Here is an 18,005-nt window from a genome sequence, read left to right as displayed (position 1 = left end):
CTTTTTGTTATTAAAATGTCGGCATTTGAGTAATTGCTAAATGTGAAACCACTGCAGAGCTATCTGTATAGATTAATGCTTCTGCTTCCACAGCACTCAAAAAGGTTGTGCATTCTTAACTGGTATGCTCATTAAAGAAGCACCATTTAAGAGTGTTGAACATGGTGTGGTAAAAATCTGCTCAAATTTGTATCTTTTTGATTTGGATCTTGGAAATCTAGTAAGAGTGGTATGATCTGAAACATTTTGCCTTTTGAAACTTTGCCATTACTTATAGAAAATAATGTGAACTAAATATTATTCCAAAAAAAAAATCTTTCAATTCATAACCTCTAAGTAGGTTCACATTTATGATTGTTCCCTTCTTAATTCCAGAAAACCCACGTTCTTTGAAGCATCTGTGCAGGCTGAAGATCCGAAAATGCATGGGCCGGATGAGGCTGAGGTGCCCTGTATTTATGACATTCCTGACATTGCCAAATCGTCTTAAAGAATACATTCTTTTTAAAGAGTATGACCTTTATAATGGGCAAGAAACCTGATATCTATCTGATAATCCATTTTTACATTTTAAGGATAACTTCATAGGTCTGGATAGATTGATGGATCTGTGCTATGCAAGATTTTAAAATGTAGTGAAGGTTACTGTCTTACTTGATCAATCCATTAAATGAAGATACATAATGAAATTGTTGATCTACATTATGATTTATCATTACCGTCATTATTTTTGAATATAATTTAAATTAAAAGAAATCAAATGGGTCTGTTGTTTCAATGTGCTGTGATTATCACTGGCTTACTTTATTGAGAACAACAAATGTCTAGGATGAAAGCAGTGAGGGGAAGAGGAGAATAAATTATGATGCGTTGTCAGGCTGTTTGAGACAACTGTCATTGAAAGTTCACTAAAGCACCAGCTTACCCAGCTTGTTAAGACATGCGTTGTATTTTTGGTTACTTCATTGTACAAAAGTTTCAAGTATATACTGAGGCAGAGTGGTTTTTAACTAATTCTTTAATATCAAATATAAATAAATGAAATAAGTTGCTCTTTCCAGTATTTAACTTTGTTTTAAGAGTTTATGATTCATTGAACTTGTATATAAATATATATTATATACATATATATAATCACGTTTTAAGTAGAAGCAAGTACAATACCATTAATCAAAATATATTGGTACAGGAGTATTAAAACGGTTGGAATAATTTTAAAGAAATAGATTAAAATCGTTGTAAATAATACTCCAAAAGCCTGTTAGATACAGTATCTTTGTGATATCAATGGTCGAGCTCTTTGACTTAAGAATAAGTTTGAATGAGCTGCATCTTCAATTCATTACAACTTAGCAATGTCTCAGAACAGAAAACAGGAATTAGATATGTTTCTTTTTACCAAGTGAATGAACACCTAACAATTTTTCCCTTCCCCTTTCATTGACCATGAACCTTGTTTGTAGGTTTCTTAACAATCTATTCACAATGCTCAAACTCTGTAAGCTATCAATTACTCAACTTTCACCCACCCTGTATCTCTGTATAGAAAAAAAACTTATAGTTTGCAAACAGGTTTCAGATCTTGGATAAAAACAAAAACAGAATTACCTGGAAAAACTCAGCAGGTCTGGCAGCATCGGTGGAGAAGAAAAGAGTTGACGTTTCGAGTCCTCATGACCCTTCGACCGAACAGTTCGGTCGAAGGGTCACGAGGACTCGAAACGTCAACTCTTTTCTTCTCTGCTGATGCTGCCAGACCTGCTGAGTTTTTCCAGGTAATTCTGTTTTTGTTTTGGATTTCCAGCATCCGCAGTTTTTTTTGTTTTTATTCAGATCTTGGATGTTATTTTCAGTGTAAAGCAGCTTTAAGTGCTGAATAAGTGTTTTAATAAGCTATTAGGAATTATACAAACAATGTTTCTGTGCTGTATATGTTATGTTTATGTAACCACTGGATGTTTTGATATAATTGAATAGAACCGGACAAGTATGTGGGGCAAATTTCAGTTAGTCGAAGATATCAAACATAGGTCGAAAGAAAGGTTTTAAAAGATGTAAGCCTGTAGTTGCTAGTTGTTTCCTTTTTTTAAAACCTGTATTGTTGGCTCATTCTCCCCAGACCTGAGCTATAAAATATAAACAGCTTTAATGAGCATTCATACTAAAATTTTGCAAAGCTGTTTGGGCTTCACATTAACACTAGTTGAACGGTGTTAGATTTGGAGTATAAATAGGATTTCAAATCCCAAACTGAGTATGAAGTGAATTTAGATCATCAGTTCCTTGGCCCCTCATTCAATTCAAACTGTCTTCACACAAAAACTGTACTTTCTGCTATGAAGCAGCACGGCAGTTACACTGTGAATACAGCATTAGATGTTAACTGAATGCATGGATAATTTTGAAAGGTAGGTTAACATAGCTATTTTTGGATAGTTGACAGTAAAAATGCTTTTTAAGCTCCTTCTGCAGTTCAAGCAGCAGTTTCTAGTTAGTATCAGTATTAGTTTTGGGTTAAAGTGCATTTGATAGTCCAGTAAGAAACTGGACAATTTCTGGTAGCAGTTGCTGTCTTGGGTTTCTGACCAATCCTGTTTTGGCTCCAAAATACCATGGACGTGACAGAACACAAGGATAACAGAAAATGTTATAAATAACCAAACCTGAAAGATTAAAATATTTGCAAAGCAATTGCTACCTGCCCAATGCCTCAACGGTGATTTTTCCAACCCATAAATTTTAGTTTTGTTGGGGAGAAAATATGCTTAAGAAAGCTAAAGGTGGGGCTGGAGCAGTGGAAAGTAGCCGTTTAACTTTCAGGAATACTAGCAAATATTGAAAATTCCGTATCATGATGCACTCTCAGTTCCTTTTGTTGGCACACGATTTTGGGTAAGGAGCTGATACATGGAGTGACAGACAGTATAAGGAGGCTGAGGGAGGCAGAGTGAAAAATGTGACTCAGTAGTGTCTCATTACTGAAAATATCAGTCATGGTGTACATATGATTGAAAAGTACACTTTTATATTTGTATGACTGCAACTTTCCATTGCAAGTTCTTCAATAGTGCTTTTTTTGCCCTTTCTCTAAAGCTTTGTTTTCACCAGTATAGATTTGATGAAATCTACTGCTGATTTGAATCCAAACAACAAATTGCATTTATATTGTTAATGTGGCAGTGTCCCAAAGCACTTCACAAAAGGTTTTTCAATCAAGATTTGATACTGAGCCACTAAAGGAGGTATGGAAAGGGTAGAGACCGGAAGCTTGGTCAAAATGAGGTTTAAGGTGTGTCTTGAGAGTTAGAGGGATGGATTTAGGGACATAATTCCAGAGCTTCTGGCCGAGGCAGTTGAAGGTAAGATGGCGTGATTAAAATTGGGGGTGTGCATAAGGCCAGAGTTGGAGGAGCAGCGAGATTTCAAAAGATTTTAGAACTGAGGAAGTTACAGAGAGAGTGAGGAGTGAAGCCATGGCAGAATTTGAAAACAAGGATGAAAATTTTAAAATTGAGCTGTTGTCAGATCAGAAGCCATTGTACAACAATAGCAACTTGTTGTAATAAAACATCCCAAGGCATATGACAGGAGAATTATAAAGCAAAATTTGACCTGAGCTGCGTAAAGCAGTATTATGTTAGATGGTTGTGGTTGTTGGAGGCCAATCATCTCAGCCCCAGATATAATTGCAGGAGATCCTCAGAATAGTGTCCTAAGCCCAACCATCTTCAGCTGCTTCATCAATGACCTTCCATCCATCATAAGGTTTGCTGATGATTGCACAGTGTTCAGTACCATTCAAGATTCCTCAGATATGGAAGGAGTCTATGCCCACATGCAACAAGACCTGGACAACATTCTGGCTTGGGCTGATAAGTGGCAAGCATTACAATTGAGGTTTACAAGATTATTATATTGCGCCTCTATATCTTTAAATTTAGGGTAAATGAAGAGGGTTCTGCAGTCTGCCTGACAATAAGGCTGGCTGGTTTGATTGTTAGAGATCAAATGAAGGTTTAAATTGTTTTGCTGGTAAGAAAATGCAAAATATTGAAGTTGGGAGACAATGGCAGCAATCCCTGAGTTTACGGTGAGTAGACCCTGAGTCTCCCAAAATCCCAGAAATGTGTTGTAGGTTTTGGGTTGTAAACAGCTGTGCTTCAAATTATCCATTTATTTCTAAGAGGAAAGGCAGTTGAGGTCAAGGGTAATTAACATCGCATTCAGGTAAAATGCTAAAGTTGCCGTGGAGAAAGAGGGCAGAGGTAACCATTTTGATATCAGGTTACAGGCTTTCCTGCGAATTAATGTATATCACGAACAGACAGCAGCAATTATGTGGCCAGCAGAGAGAAAAGGCTGCTTGACTTTGCAAGCTACCACAGCCAGCTGTGGGAGGGAGACAGTCTGTAGTCGAAGAGACATGTCCAACATCTTTAATCCTTATATGGATTCTGGGAGATTTGTTCTGGCAAGGCCAGGGGAGAAGAATCATCATCAGAACAGGCATTACTTCCAGTAATGAATTTAAGAAACTCTCTGGAATTTGAGGAAAGTGCCTGCAGATAGTTAGTCAATGTTACTACTCGGCAAACCAGGGATAGGGGAACCCATTGGAGCAGGAGTAACTGTGAACTGTTTTCTAAAAAGACTGTAATCTGTGGAGAGAGCAATGGGTGATAAGTGTACAAAGGGAATGTCACTTTCCGTAGTTAAATTTAAGTTTTTACAAAAAGAAATCATTTTTTTAGTCATTTGTTACAGTAAAAGCTTTAAAATGTGAAAGCTTGTCAGATCATTATTTCAGGTAATAATTGGAAGTTCAGATCCCTTTTTTAAAAGTTATAGGTCTCTATGGGGATCCTAATAGAAGTAATGTTCATACCAAACAAGTGCCAACAAAGAGAATCTAACCATCTCCCCTTGATGTTCAATGGTATTACCATCGCTGAAACCCCCACCATTCACTATCAGCATCCTGGGGGTTACCATTGACCAGAAACTGAACTGGACTATCCATATGAATACTGAAGTTAAAGAGCAGGTCAGGGGCTAAGAGTTCTGCAGCGAGTAACTGACCTCCTGACTCCCCAAAGCCTGTCTACCATCTACAAGGCACAAGTCAGGAGTGTGCTGGATTATTCTTCACTTGCCTGGATGAGTGCAGCTCCAAAAACATTCAAGAAGCTCAATACCATTCGGGACAAAGCAGCTTGCTTGATTGGCACCCCATGCAGCAGCTTAAGCATTCACTCCCTCTACCACCGATGCGCAGTGTGGACCATCTACAAAATGCACTCCAGCAACTTGCCAAATCTCTTTTGACAGCACCTTCCAAAACAGTGACCATCCAGAAGGACCAGGGCAGCAGACATATGGGAACACCACTACCCCCTCCAAGCCACATACCATCCTAACTTGGAACTACCTCGCCATTCCTGCACTGTTGCTACATCAGAAACCTGGAACTCCCTTCCTAACAGCATTGTGGAGGAACCTACACCACGTGGGCTGCAGCGGTTCAAGAAGCAGTTCAACACCATTTTCTCTAGGGCAATTAGTAATAGACAACAAATGCTGGCCTTGCCAGCGACGCTCACATCCCATGTAAGAACAAAACAAATTATGGAAAATGACCCAAATCTTGGTCAAAGAGGTAGATTTTAGGGAGATAGAATTAGATGAGAGTAGATTTGAGGGTTGTGGGGCTGCAGGGGTTTAGAGATAGGGAGGGGTGAAGTCATGGAGGTTATTTGAAAACAAGGATTAGAACTTTAAAATCAAGGCAATGCTTAACCAGGAGACAGTATAGATAAGTGAGCACAGGGTAGAAGGGTGAACAAGATTTGATATGAGTTAAGAAATGGGCAGCAGAGTTTTGGATGATCTCAAGATTATGGAGGGTAGAATATGGGAGGCCAGCCAGGAGTTTGTTGGAATTATCAAGAATAGAAGTAACAAAGGCATGGATGAGTGTTTTATCAGTGGATGAGCTGAGGTAGGGACAGAGTTGGGTGATGTTAGTGATTGCACGGATATGTGGTTGATAGTTTATCGACGTCATAGCTGACACCAAGGGTGTGAACAGTTTGGCTCAGCCTCAGACAGTTGCCAGTGAGGGATGGTGTCAGTAGCTGAGGAACGGAGTTGCTTCAATCTTCCCAATATTAAATTGGAGGAAATTTCTGCTTATCTGGCACTGAATGCCAAACAAGCCGTCTGATAATTAGGAACAGTGGAGGAGTCAAAAGAGGTGGTGAGATAGAGCTGGGGCTGTCAGTGTGCAAGTAATGATGAGTGAACATCACTTGGTGCGAGTTAGATAGAATATGGTCAACTTCTGGATAAACAAGGTTATGTAGGGTTGAACATAAGAAACAGACCGGGACAGTGTTACAAATGGAACATTTCAATATTATATCAGAGTCTCAATTGCTGCATCTTCAATGTTCATTGAAAGACTTTCTACAGGTGTGGCCAAACCGCGACTCACGAGCCGCATGTAGCTCTTTGACAATTAAAGTGTGGCTTGTGGAAAAGTATTGGCTGAACATCTTTTTGTAACTCAATTTAACATAAACTGTGCTATGAAACCCAAACCTACCTACTTGTCGGGAACTCCAAATCCCAACAGTCTTCAGACTTCCACACAAGCTGGGAATGGGCTGCACATACGCACTTCAGCAACTTTTCATTCTTTTGGCCCTGCAGGCACACGGAATAAAGAGGGGTGTGAAACCCTGGTCAGGTGACTGGATGCAGAATGCCATGATCAGGAATGATCCCGGAGAGGGGAACAAGGAGAGGTCCCTAGAAGTGTCCCAGAGGCAGGGACAGGAGACAAGGAACAGGAACAGGTCCCAGTTGAGTTAATAAAAGAAAAAAGTCTCCAGTTAAAGAAAGTGCTGCAGGGAGCAGACTTTAATTGAAGTGGGCTCAGAAGAAGGCTAGATGATCAAAAAGGGCTAAGGAAGCCTTGAAGACCCAAGAAGGCAGTTGGTGACTCCGTGCTGCGGGCCTATGGGGAAGCAGGACCATTTGGAGCAGTAGTGTTCCAGCACGGCCGAAGAACTGAAATTGTGCTTGAAATTTGATGCTTAAGTGTACTCGGGAATCTAGAGAACAGAATCTCAGAAAACGAGATTGAAACCCAATGAGGTGGGCCATTGTTGAAGCCATCTGAGTTGGGGTGACTTTTGGAGAAAATTCCAAGGCAGGATCTTTGAAGGTGAAGATTGGAAGCCCTTGTTTATGCTCAGAATACAAATTGTGCTCACAGTTCATAAAGCTAAATGCAACTTATCTTTAAGTGTTAACCCTTTGTGAATTTGTGAATGAATATTGTCAAATTGTGGGGAGCAAAATATGAAGATGAAAACAGAAATTTTAAGCCAGAATGGGAGGAAGATTTTGCATTCATCGTTAAAGGTGGAAAACCTATGTGCCTTAACTGCAATGGATCACTCACTCACTACAAAACCAATAACTTGATTAGCCACTACGAAATGAATCACAAAACGTTTTGTCTGAGTATTCTCCCACATCAGAATTATGGAAAAACAAGTTAACCATGTTAAAATCATCCCTAAATAGCCAGCTGTCACTCCATTCAACGTTCAGTAAGGAAGCTGACACAATGACCTAGACTGCTTTTTTATACCATGGAATATTGCTTGTGCTAGATGTCCATACACTGATGGAGCACTTGTTAAGAAGAATTGAAGTTGTTGTAGTTTTAGATCCAAATATTACAAAACTTCAGTGACTAACAACACAAATTCTAATCTCACGCCACACTACGGGAAGACGTATTTCCTAGATCAGTGCTGATGTTGCAAGCAACATACAAAACTATCTGAAGTAATTCTCTAGCATTCAGCTTAGCCATTGATGAATCCACAGACATACAAGACAACCAACAACTGGCAATATTTGTCATGTTTCCTTGGATGTAATTGTGAAAGAAGAAATGTTAGATTTAGTGGCGCTAAAAGAAACTCGGTGTTGACGTAAAAGATGTAATTGGTGTTGACAAATGCCGATCTACCACTGGATAAACTCATCAGTGTTGCAATGGATGGAACACCTGCAATGATGGAGAAAAACGTAGGCCTAATTGCACTCTTGAAAAGTGTTCCCAAATTTCCGAAGTTTCTTCCTATTCATTGCATCATTCCCATTACAAATGAGAAAGCTTACCGACAAAAATTTTATTGCAGAGCTGGATCTTGAAGACAAGCCTGATGACGTCTCTTTCCACTGCATTGTGAGGTGGTTATCAACCAGCAATGTCTTGAATAGGTTTGTGGAACTGTTGGACCCTATCATTGCTTTCCTTGAAGAAAAGATCCTATTCACAGCTGGAAGATGATGAATGGTCGCAGGGTCTGATGTTTCTTACTGATATTATGTGACACTATAAACTCTCAACTTGGCACTCCAGGGGAAGGATTAGATTATTTCTGACCTTAGACAGTTTTCAGCTTCCAGGATAAAGTAAGGCTTTGGCAAAGAGACATGCTGCCAAGTAACTTCAGCCACTTCCCCCAACTCAAAAGCAGGGTAAACAGATTTCCCGATATTGAAGTATCAAACTCGAAGAATACCGGGATGAATTACAAGGACTGCTTGATAATTTTCAAGCCAGGTTTGATGGCTTGCAGAAGTTGAGATACTGCTTCATCTTTCTTGTAAACCCCTTCAGGGTTGATGTGGTCAACAATGGTTGTCCAATTCTTGAACCTCTGGTTATGGAAACATCTGCTGTAGAAATGGAACTATTGGACTTTCAGGAGGACCATGGTCTAAAGATGACGCATAAGTCACAAACTACAATCAAGTTCTGGAAGCAAGTACCAGAAACAAAATATCCTCAACTCAAGAAAACTGGTGTGTGACTCATTTCAATTTTTGGCAAAACATACTGCTGTGAATCACTGTACTCCAAAATGAAGTTTGTAAAGTTGAAACGTCATGCAGCCCTTACAAATGAACACCTGACAGAGCTCCTTCAAGCCCCAAAAGACCTCCACTAGCTCTCCTAGCAGTAATTAGTCTGTGCAAAGTTTGTTCATGTCCTGTGGCTCTCAACAGTGTGAAGATTATCATACGTGGCTCTTAAGTTCAGTAAGGTTGTTCATCCCTGACTTAGTACTACCTTCTGGTTTAACAAAGCAGGCAGGCAAAAACCTGAAGTATCAGGTTGTTGCAGTTGGTAGTACTCCTTACCAGATATCCAAACATGTATACTTCCAGCAGGGTTTTTGTAAAGAAATCAAAAGCAGGAACCCTAATTTCCCCTCCCTAACTCAAGTATGAGATCAATTGTAATGATTTTGTTCTTGCTTTTTTGAGGTCACCTAATTCAGCACAAATCAGTGACTGGACCTGGGGCCTTTTATGGTCTGTATGGCTCAGCTAATGTCTGGTTACTAAGCTATTGGAGAAAAGGCCCTCAAACAAGTGCAGCTCTGGAACTGAATGCATACCTAAGAACTTGGTGAGTGGGGGAGATCAACAAGGTGGGGAAGGAGGTGTTCCTTTCCTGTTGCTTTTTCTGCCTTTTTAACCCTGTAGGAATTGGTTCTTTCTCTACCACAGGAAATGAAGATAGCTGTCCGGTGAGTATCTGGTAAGTGGTTAAGGGCTATTCCATTCCTAAGGTTCAAAATAGTATACAGACTGGTGGTAAAGTTAATAAAATATATAAAAAAGGAAAATAAATAAATGAAAAATATAATTAATTAATTAAAGCAGATTAAGGGTGGCAGGATAGGTGATGTGTCAAGGCTGCTGTATGTGGGAGTTTCTAGATGCCAGTGTGATCCAGGGCAAACACGTCTGCAATAAATGTTTGCGACTCGAAGAATTGCAGGAGCCTCAGCCTTTGCAATTATCCAAAGGTTTGAGGTTCTCAGTTTGTTTGGATGAGAGTGGGGGCTGCAGAGTGGATGAGCAAACTGACTATGGCACCGTGGTACAGGAAACCATTCAAGTGGGGGGAGCAAAAAGGAATGTAGTGGTAGTAGGGGACAGTATGGTGAGGGGGATTGACACTGTTTTCCGCAGCAAACAGCGAGAGTCTAGCAGTTGTTGTGTTGCGTGCCTGGTATCAGAGTTGGGGACATCTGCTCAGGGTTGGAGAGAAACTTGTAGTGGGAAAGGGAGGATCCAGTTGTCGTGGTCCACGTAGGTACCAATGACATACGTAGAACTAGGAAGAAGGTTTTGATAATGTGTATGAAGAGTTAGGCACTAAATGAAAAAGCAGAACCTCAAAGGTAATAATCTCTGGATTATTACCAGAACCACGTGCAAATTAGCATAGTGTACATAAAGTTAAAGAGACGAATAGGTTACTCAAAGAGTTGTGTGTGAGAAGTTGGATCCGGTTCGTGGGACAATGGCAGCAATACTGGGGTAAGTAGGGGTTGTACCGTTGGGATGGTCTACACCTGAACCATGCTGAGACCAGTGTTCTAGCAAGTCACATAAATAAGGAAGTAGACAGGGTTTTAAACTGAATAATGGGGGCAAGGGATCAAATTTGGGAAGAGGTGGTAAATTAAAGTGTAGAGAAAAGATGAAAGGTATGAATGTGGAAAATAAATGTGGAAACAGGCTCTGATAGGAAGGGGCAGAGAATACAGGGAGTACAAATCTAAGAGTAGATCAGCAGATAATGCTAGAGGTTACAAAAAAGGACAAAACTAAAGGCTCTGTATCTCAATGTACGCAGCATTCAAAACAAAACAGATGAAAGAAGAGCACAAATAGAAATAAGTAAGTATAATCTGATTGTCATCCTGCAGCCATGTCCCTGTAATGGCTTAGATTGGGACCTGAATATTGAAGGTTACGTGATATTTAAGAAGGACAGAAAGCTAGGAGGAGGTGCAAGGGTGGCCCTGTTAATTAATGACGATATTAGCACATTAATGAGGGATGACCTAAGTTTGGGAAACCAGGATGTAGAAATGATAAAGGCAAGACATCACTTATGGGAGTTTTGTACAGGCCTCCTAACAGTAACCTCACAGTAGGATGGGGTATGAAGGGAGAAATAATAGGAGTTTGTCAGAAAGGTACAACAGTAATTATGGAGGATATTAGGCTGGGAAAATCAGATCGGCAAATGTAGCCTAGATGAGGAATTCACAGAAGGTTTCAGGATAGTTTCTTAGAACAGCATGTTCTGGCATCAACCAGAAAGCAGGTGATACTAGGCCTGGTATTGTGCAATCAGATAGGATTAAAGATCGCATAACGAAGGTGCCCCGAGGTAGCAACAATCATAATATGATTGAATTTTACATTCAGTTTGAGGAAGACGAGAATGAGTCCAAGACTAGTATTTTAAACTTAAATAAGGGCAACTTTGAGGGCATAAAACAGAGCTAGCTGATGTGAACTGGCAAATTAGGTTAAGGGATAGGTCAATAGAGATGCAGAGGGTGGACATTTAAGTGGATACTTCAGAACAGATCCATTCCAAAGAGAAAGAAAAATTCCAAGAGGAGGGCCCACTATTCGTGGTTAACTAAAAAAATTAAAGATAGTATCAAACTTAAAGAAATATAATTGTGCAAAGACGGGTTTTATATTATGAGGAAGATACAGTTTCAAAGACATATGAAACAATATAATTTACGTGTTAAAAAGAGAGAAACATATATAAAGGAGAATGAAAGGCTATGTGAGAGGTGGCCATTTAAAGCTCTAACAGGAGTGTGTGAAACAGCCTTAATGGAAGCCTCCAGCCATTTATGTGTAAGTTTGCTATATAACAAAACTGAAGTTGAGGAAAATACATTTGGAATTCCACTGTCAAATGGATATTGTGTTAACTTGTTGGTTGTTTTAAATCTAAAATCTATTTTGGGCTGTTGGCTTAAAAGGGGGTGTAACTGGGGGTCAGGTTAATTAAGAAGTTTAGGATTTGTTATAGTAGGTAGGTCAGAAGATTGGACAAAATATAAAGAACAGCAAAGAATGACTAAAAGATTGATAAGGAAGGAAAAATTAGAGTATGAGAGAAAGCTAGCAAGAAAAATAAAGACAGATAGTAAGAGAGTAAGAGTTTCTATAGATATCTTAAAAAGAATTAGTGAGCATTGATCCTATAGAAAGTGAGTCTGGGGAATTAATAATGAAAAATAAGGCGGCGGCAGATGAATTCAAACGGTATTTTGTATCGGTGTCCACTATAGAGGATACAAGTAACATCCCACAAATATCTGTAAATCAGGAAATTGAAGGGAGGGCAGGAAACTCAGGAAAATTACAGTCACCAGGGTAGCGATACTGAGAAAATTGGGACTTGTCAGCACGCAGCTCCAACAGAGTCCTGATGCACTTCATCCTCAGATAATGAGTAGTCAGCGAGATAGTTGATGGCTTGGTTTTAATTTTACAAAACTCCCTAGATTTGGGAAGGTTCCATTAGATTGGAAAATATTATTCAAAAAAGGAGACAGAAAGCAGGAAACTACAGCCCAATTGGCTTAACATCTGTCATAGGGAAAATACATTATAGCAGGACACTTAGATAAATTCAAGGAAATCAGGTAGATTCAACATGGTTTTGTAAATGGGAAATCATGTTTAACCAATTTATTGTAATTCTTCGTAGAAGTAACATGTGCTGTGGATAAAGGGGAACTGGTGGATGTACTGTACTTAGGTTTCCAGAAGCATTTAATAAGATGCCACAACAAAGGTTATTGCAGAAAATAAAAGCTTATGGTGTAGGGGATAACATATTGGCATGGATAGAAGATTGGCTAGCTAACAGGAAGCAGAGTGTTGGCATAAATGGGTCTTTTTCTGGTTGGCAGGGTGTGACAACTGGTGTGCCACATGGGTCAGTGCTGGGTCCTCAACTTTTTACAATTTATATAAATGACTTTGATGAACAGACCAGAGGCATTGTCACAAAATTTGCTGATGACACAAAGATAGATAGGAAAGTAAGTTGTGAATAGGGCATAAGGAAGCTACAAAGGGCTATAGATAGGTAAAGTGAGTGGGCAAAGACCTGGTAAAAAGAGTATAATGTGGGAAAGTGTAAAGTTTTCCATTTTGGCAGGACGAATAAAAAAAGGAACATTATCTAAATGGTGAGATTGCAGAGATTTAAGGTGCAGAGGGATTTGAGTCCTAGTGAATAAATTGCAAAAGGCTAGTATGCAGGTGTGACTAATTTTCATAATATTTTTCTGGTTTATGGGGGTAAGTATAGTTGGGTCTGTCTGTGTGATTTAATTACATGTTGGAGTCAAGTAGACTGCAAGCTTGAAATCATCAAAAGAAGCTAGGTGCTTGACATGCTAATGAGTAAACATGGATGCTGGCTTAGCCTGTGAAGAGAATTTGCATTTGTGGATAATGAAGGGATTATTTAGATTTCAAAGGGATCTTAGTATGTTTACAAATAGCCAGATAAGCAAGGCTAAGGAATGTGTTTATTTTTTCCCAAAGGTTACTAGCAATATTAGCAACGTGAAAGTTTTTATATTATGAGGAAGATACAGTTTCAAAGACATATGAAACAATATAATTTACATGTTAAAAAGAGAGAAACATATATAAAGGAGAATGAAAGGCTATGTGAGAGGTGGCCATTTAAAGCTCTAACAGGAGTGTGTGAAACAGCCTTAATGGAAGCCTCCAGCCATTTATGTGTAAGTTTGCTATATAACAAAACTGAAGTTGAGGAAAATACATTTGGAATTCCACTGTCAAATGGATATTGTGTTAACTTGCTGGTTGTTTTAAATCTAAAATCTATTTTGGGCTGTTGGCTTAAAAGGGGGTGTAACTGGGGGTCAGGTTAATTAAGAAGTTTAGGATTTGTTATAGTAGCTATTGTAGTCTTATGTATGTGCTTGAAATCTTTTATTTTGTTAATAAATATTTGAATTTAATTTTTATAATCTCTAAAGGTCTTGGTGGACTTATTACTTTTGAATTCAGTGCACACATATTCTCGTAATAAATATAAATTGCAAAACCACTGAGAGTGCGACCAAGTTTCCCTTGTGGATTTGGTCCACCTGACACACATCATCAGCCATGTCATAACAGCAGGTAAAGCAAGAGATTAGGCAAGCTAATGAATGTTATAATTTATTGCATGGGAAATTGAATATAAAAGTAGGGAGGTTAGCCTTCAGTTATACAGGACATCGGTGAGTCCACATCTGGAGTACTGTGTACAGTATTGGTCTCCTTATTTAAGGATGTAAATATGTTGGAAGCAGTTCAGAGAATGTTTACTGAACTAATAACTGGATTGGGCAGGTTGTCTTATGAGGAAAGGCTGGACAGAATAGGCTAGAGTTTGCAAGATGTGAGATCCTGATAGGTCTTGACAGGGTTGATGTGAAGATGATGTTTCCTCTTGTGGGAGAATCTAATACTAGGGGCCACTGTTTGAAAATAAGGGGTCGCCCATTTAGGACAGACATGAGAATTTTTTTCTCCGAGGGCCATGAGTCTTTGGAACTTTGACATTTTTTAAGGCAGAGCTAGATAGATTCTTGATAAGCAAAGGGGTGAAAGGTTATTAGAAGTAGGTAGAATGTGGATTTAAGGTTACAATCAGATTAGCCATGATTTTATTGAATGGTGGAACAGGCTCGAAGGGCTGAGTCACCTAGTTTTGCTCCTGTCGTTTTGTTTGTACATTCGTATTTGCACTTTCCAAATCTCCAACCATGAAATGGTACCCAACCTGTTTTCTTTTAAAAACACACACACACAAACCCAATCAAGGGTTTTATTAAACTTTGCTCTGTGAACATTTAATAGTACAAAATGTAGACCTTTAGAAAACACTACTGTATAAATAAATACATGAATTAAAGGGTTTTTTTAAACTTGCAGTACGTCTACATTAAGAAAGTCTAGAATAGTGCATTGGCCTAGTTTTAACTGCTTTTTTTTCACTTGTTTTAATTTAATATTCAAATTAAGAATTTACAGTATTTGTGGATGCTGTACTTCCCAATTAGGTGACTTACATTTTCTGAGACAAGACAGATATATTTGAAGAGGAATGTTGCTACCTTAAAAATAGGTCATTCTGAAAATTTGTAGGTTATACAGAATCTTTTTACTGGGTAATTTTACAGTTTCTATGTGCTATATTGCTCAAAATGCAGTGGTCTGTGCTTACAGTGCAAGTTTTCCCCTCCAAGATGAATACTGAGCCTATAATAATAATGTAATTTAATGCAAGCAATTTTGCTTCTTTGGCATGTCAATAAATTTTGCGTAATTCATACTAATCCTCAAACCAATTAAAAATGTAAATAGGAAAATTACAATTAGTATGTAATTCAATGATAAGACATAGTTCTTTTACATTTATATATAATCCAACTGTTGTTCCATAATGAGGAAATGAGCTATTCATTATTATAGTCTTAATACTATAAGGGACATGCATTTGGTAGCATGCAGCCATTGCAAACCACCTCAAATAAAACCACATTATTACAAAATACAACATGAATCAACTAAAATCTCATACTACTGCACAGTATGTACTTTTAAAAATTTGTATAAAATGTTTAACTGAAGCAGTGATGGGCATGGTGTAGAATTGTGGAACAGATTTGTTGGAATATGGAGGAATATTTACTCTAAAGCTCAACCAAACTATTTAAAATTTTTCATTGCTCACAGCTATTTCGCAGTTGTGAAAGATATCCTCAAAAAGGTAATAACTAAGGATAACATGAGAAATAAAGCAATTGTCAGTGTTCCTAAAAGATCCACCCCTCGCCCTGATTTTCCAAAAATATATATAAAATATATTGTATTGCCCATTCATCCAATCTTAGAATTAAATTCAACATAAATTAAACACAAAATAGTTGCCAAACTGTGAACCTGGAATAAATGGTTAAAATCAATTAGTACCTTGGAGGTGGCTTAATTCAATTTGAGCAAAGTTATTTGATGGCATCAGGCCAAATTGTATTTCACTTTGACTTCACAAAACTGAAATCAAAATGTTCTACAATAGATCAGCTATAATAGTTTTAATATTATGTAAATTCAGTTCAATAAATCCATGTGCACCAACCTACAGTCTGCACTGTTACCCCATAGCCTGTTCAATCTCAACTGGTGTGTTATAGTTGTGAGGCTTATAAACTGTGATCCAAAGGAAGTATTTCAACATACTGTAAAACACATTCTATGGATTTCATTAACTGTATAAAAGATAACTGTACATATTTTAGAACATGATTCACTTCTTAAGTAGAGCACAGCATACTCAACAATAAGGCAAGTACTAGTAAAGGGGGAAACAACTTCCATTCAATTTATCAAAACACTACTTCCTTTATATGTTATAATTTTATAAAAGACACATAAGGGATCTCTTAGTAATTAAAAAAACCATGAACAGGCTAGTGTAGGTATGTCAGCTCTCTCTAAACACACATATACACACAGTATAAGGATGAAATGTATAAAATATAGAATACATAAGTCCTTTACTTTCAAAAATTAAAGTTTTCAAATAAAAAGGCAAAGATATGTAGTAGAGTTAGTAAGCAACTGTTGCAGTTCAAAATGAAACTTTATACAGTGCTTTCTCTATTGTTTTCCCTTATTACATGGTACAGTGGGTTACGATAGGCAAGCTGCAGATTGAAAGGTTTTTAAAAGCTTCCATCACACTTGGGTTGAGCAGCCTAGAACAATTTTTACAAATTAATTTTTATATTAATTCTTTTAGTGATCCTAATGTTTTTTATAACTATATTCATGTGATTTTGGCCTGAATTTTGCAGTTGTAATGATGGCAAAACTGTCAGTGTTCGTCATCATTACTCTTCTGAAATTGACAGCAACTTCTGGCATCCACACATTGACCATGAAAATCCAGAAGTAGTTGTAAATGATTCTACGCTCTTCCATAGGATGCACTGACAAAGTCCTGGGAGACTGCAACCAATTGGAAATCACTGCACGAACAAAAACCTCCCCTTTTATTCTGCAATACCACTGTTAAAAACCTCTGATAAAGTTACACCTTATTAATGAAATGTAATTAGATTTTTAAACGACATACAAAGTCATAACTACTGCTGAAGAACTTCTTTGCAGGAAAACTGATTTTATATTTGTGTAATGTCAAATCTTTCCATTTTGATAAAAAAAAGTTCCACGTTTTTAAATACATTAGAAAAACTATGGTATTATAGTTTCCAATGCATATGTCCCTATCACTTATTTTGCTCTCCATAAAATTTAATTTATAGTGAAGAAGTGTATTTTACTTCCTGATTTGCTAGCTGAGAGAATAGTTCAATGTGATTGGCTATTTACCCTGTTGGCACCTGGAGGTTCCCATGACTTGGCACTAGATTTAAAATAATGTCAAGAAAGGGGAAATCTATGTCAAAGAGATCACTACAGGCAACATTCTTCGAGTCAGGGGCAACTATTTCATTTTGCTGCTGACTGCAAAATCTGGGCTTTTATTGGGTGCATATCACCTGTTGTTCTATGAATACAAATGCAACTGATTAACATTTTCATCTTTTTCCATTCTCAGCACTTCAGGCTTCCAATTCCTTTTTCTTCTTTCCATCATCTCCTGCGTCACTGTCTTCTGACTGGCTACTATTACCCAATGGCACAAACTGGCCCTCACCACTGGTCTGGTTTGGTCGGCTGGATGCAGCTATTAGGCGGCTTTGTTCCTCTAAATCCTGAAAACAACATTGTTTTAACATGATCAGTTTCTCATTTACATTGGAGGATGATGTTATAAAATGGCGTTTTGAAGATTCTAATTAATAACTAACTGGATCTCATGCCTATGATTAATATAAATCCCTAAGTCACTGAGGGTAGGAGGCCTGATGGCTGCCCTCACCTGCCATATTTTTACTTAAACTTTGTTGCATTCAAACTGAAAAATATTAAAAATTGAGTTATTGACACAAAGCACTTAGTTCTGAAACTATCTATAAAAGTGC

The 18,005-nt window shown here is 38.0% G+C and overlaps 2 protein-coding genes across 4 annotated transcripts in view; one reads left to right on the top strand and one right to left on the bottom strand.

Annotated features, from left to right (window-relative positions):
• The window catches only part of LOC121280238 (dynein heavy chain 12, axonemal-like), a 38,021-nt gene extending 37,333 nt beyond the window's left edge, over positions 1 to 688 (top strand). Inside the window, exon 10 of the mRNA XM_041192014.1 lies at positions 376 to 688. Within this exon, the coding sequence (XP_041047948.1) occupies positions 376 to 542 (167 nt within the window). The 3' untranslated portion in view covers positions 543 to 688. The remainder of the gene's footprint in view (positions 1 to 375) is intronic.
• A 14,077-nt stretch (positions 689 to 14,765) lies between these two features.
• The window catches only part of appl1 (adaptor protein, phosphotyrosine interaction, PH domain and leucine zipper containing 1), a 51,899-nt gene continuing 48,659 nt past the window's right edge, over positions 14,766 to 18,005 (bottom strand). For all 3 annotated transcript variants that reach the window (XM_041191071.1, XM_041191072.1, XM_041191073.1), the window contains one exon: positions 14,766 to 17,735. In XM_041191071.1, coding sequence (XP_041047005.1) covers positions 17,583 to 17,735 — 153 coding nt within the window. In that variant the 3' untranslated portion in view covers positions 14,766 to 17,582. The remainder of the gene's footprint in view (positions 17,736 to 18,005) is intronic.

This window comes from Carcharodon carcharias, chromosome 7 (assembly GCF_017639515.1).
Source record: "Carcharodon carcharias isolate sCarCar2 chromosome 7, sCarCar2.pri, whole genome shotgun sequence".
In the NCBI taxonomy this organism is placed as follows: Eukaryota; Metazoa; Chordata; class Chondrichthyes; order Lamniformes; family Lamnidae; genus Carcharodon; species Carcharodon carcharias.
This window is presented reverse-complemented; position numbering and strand designations above follow the sequence as displayed.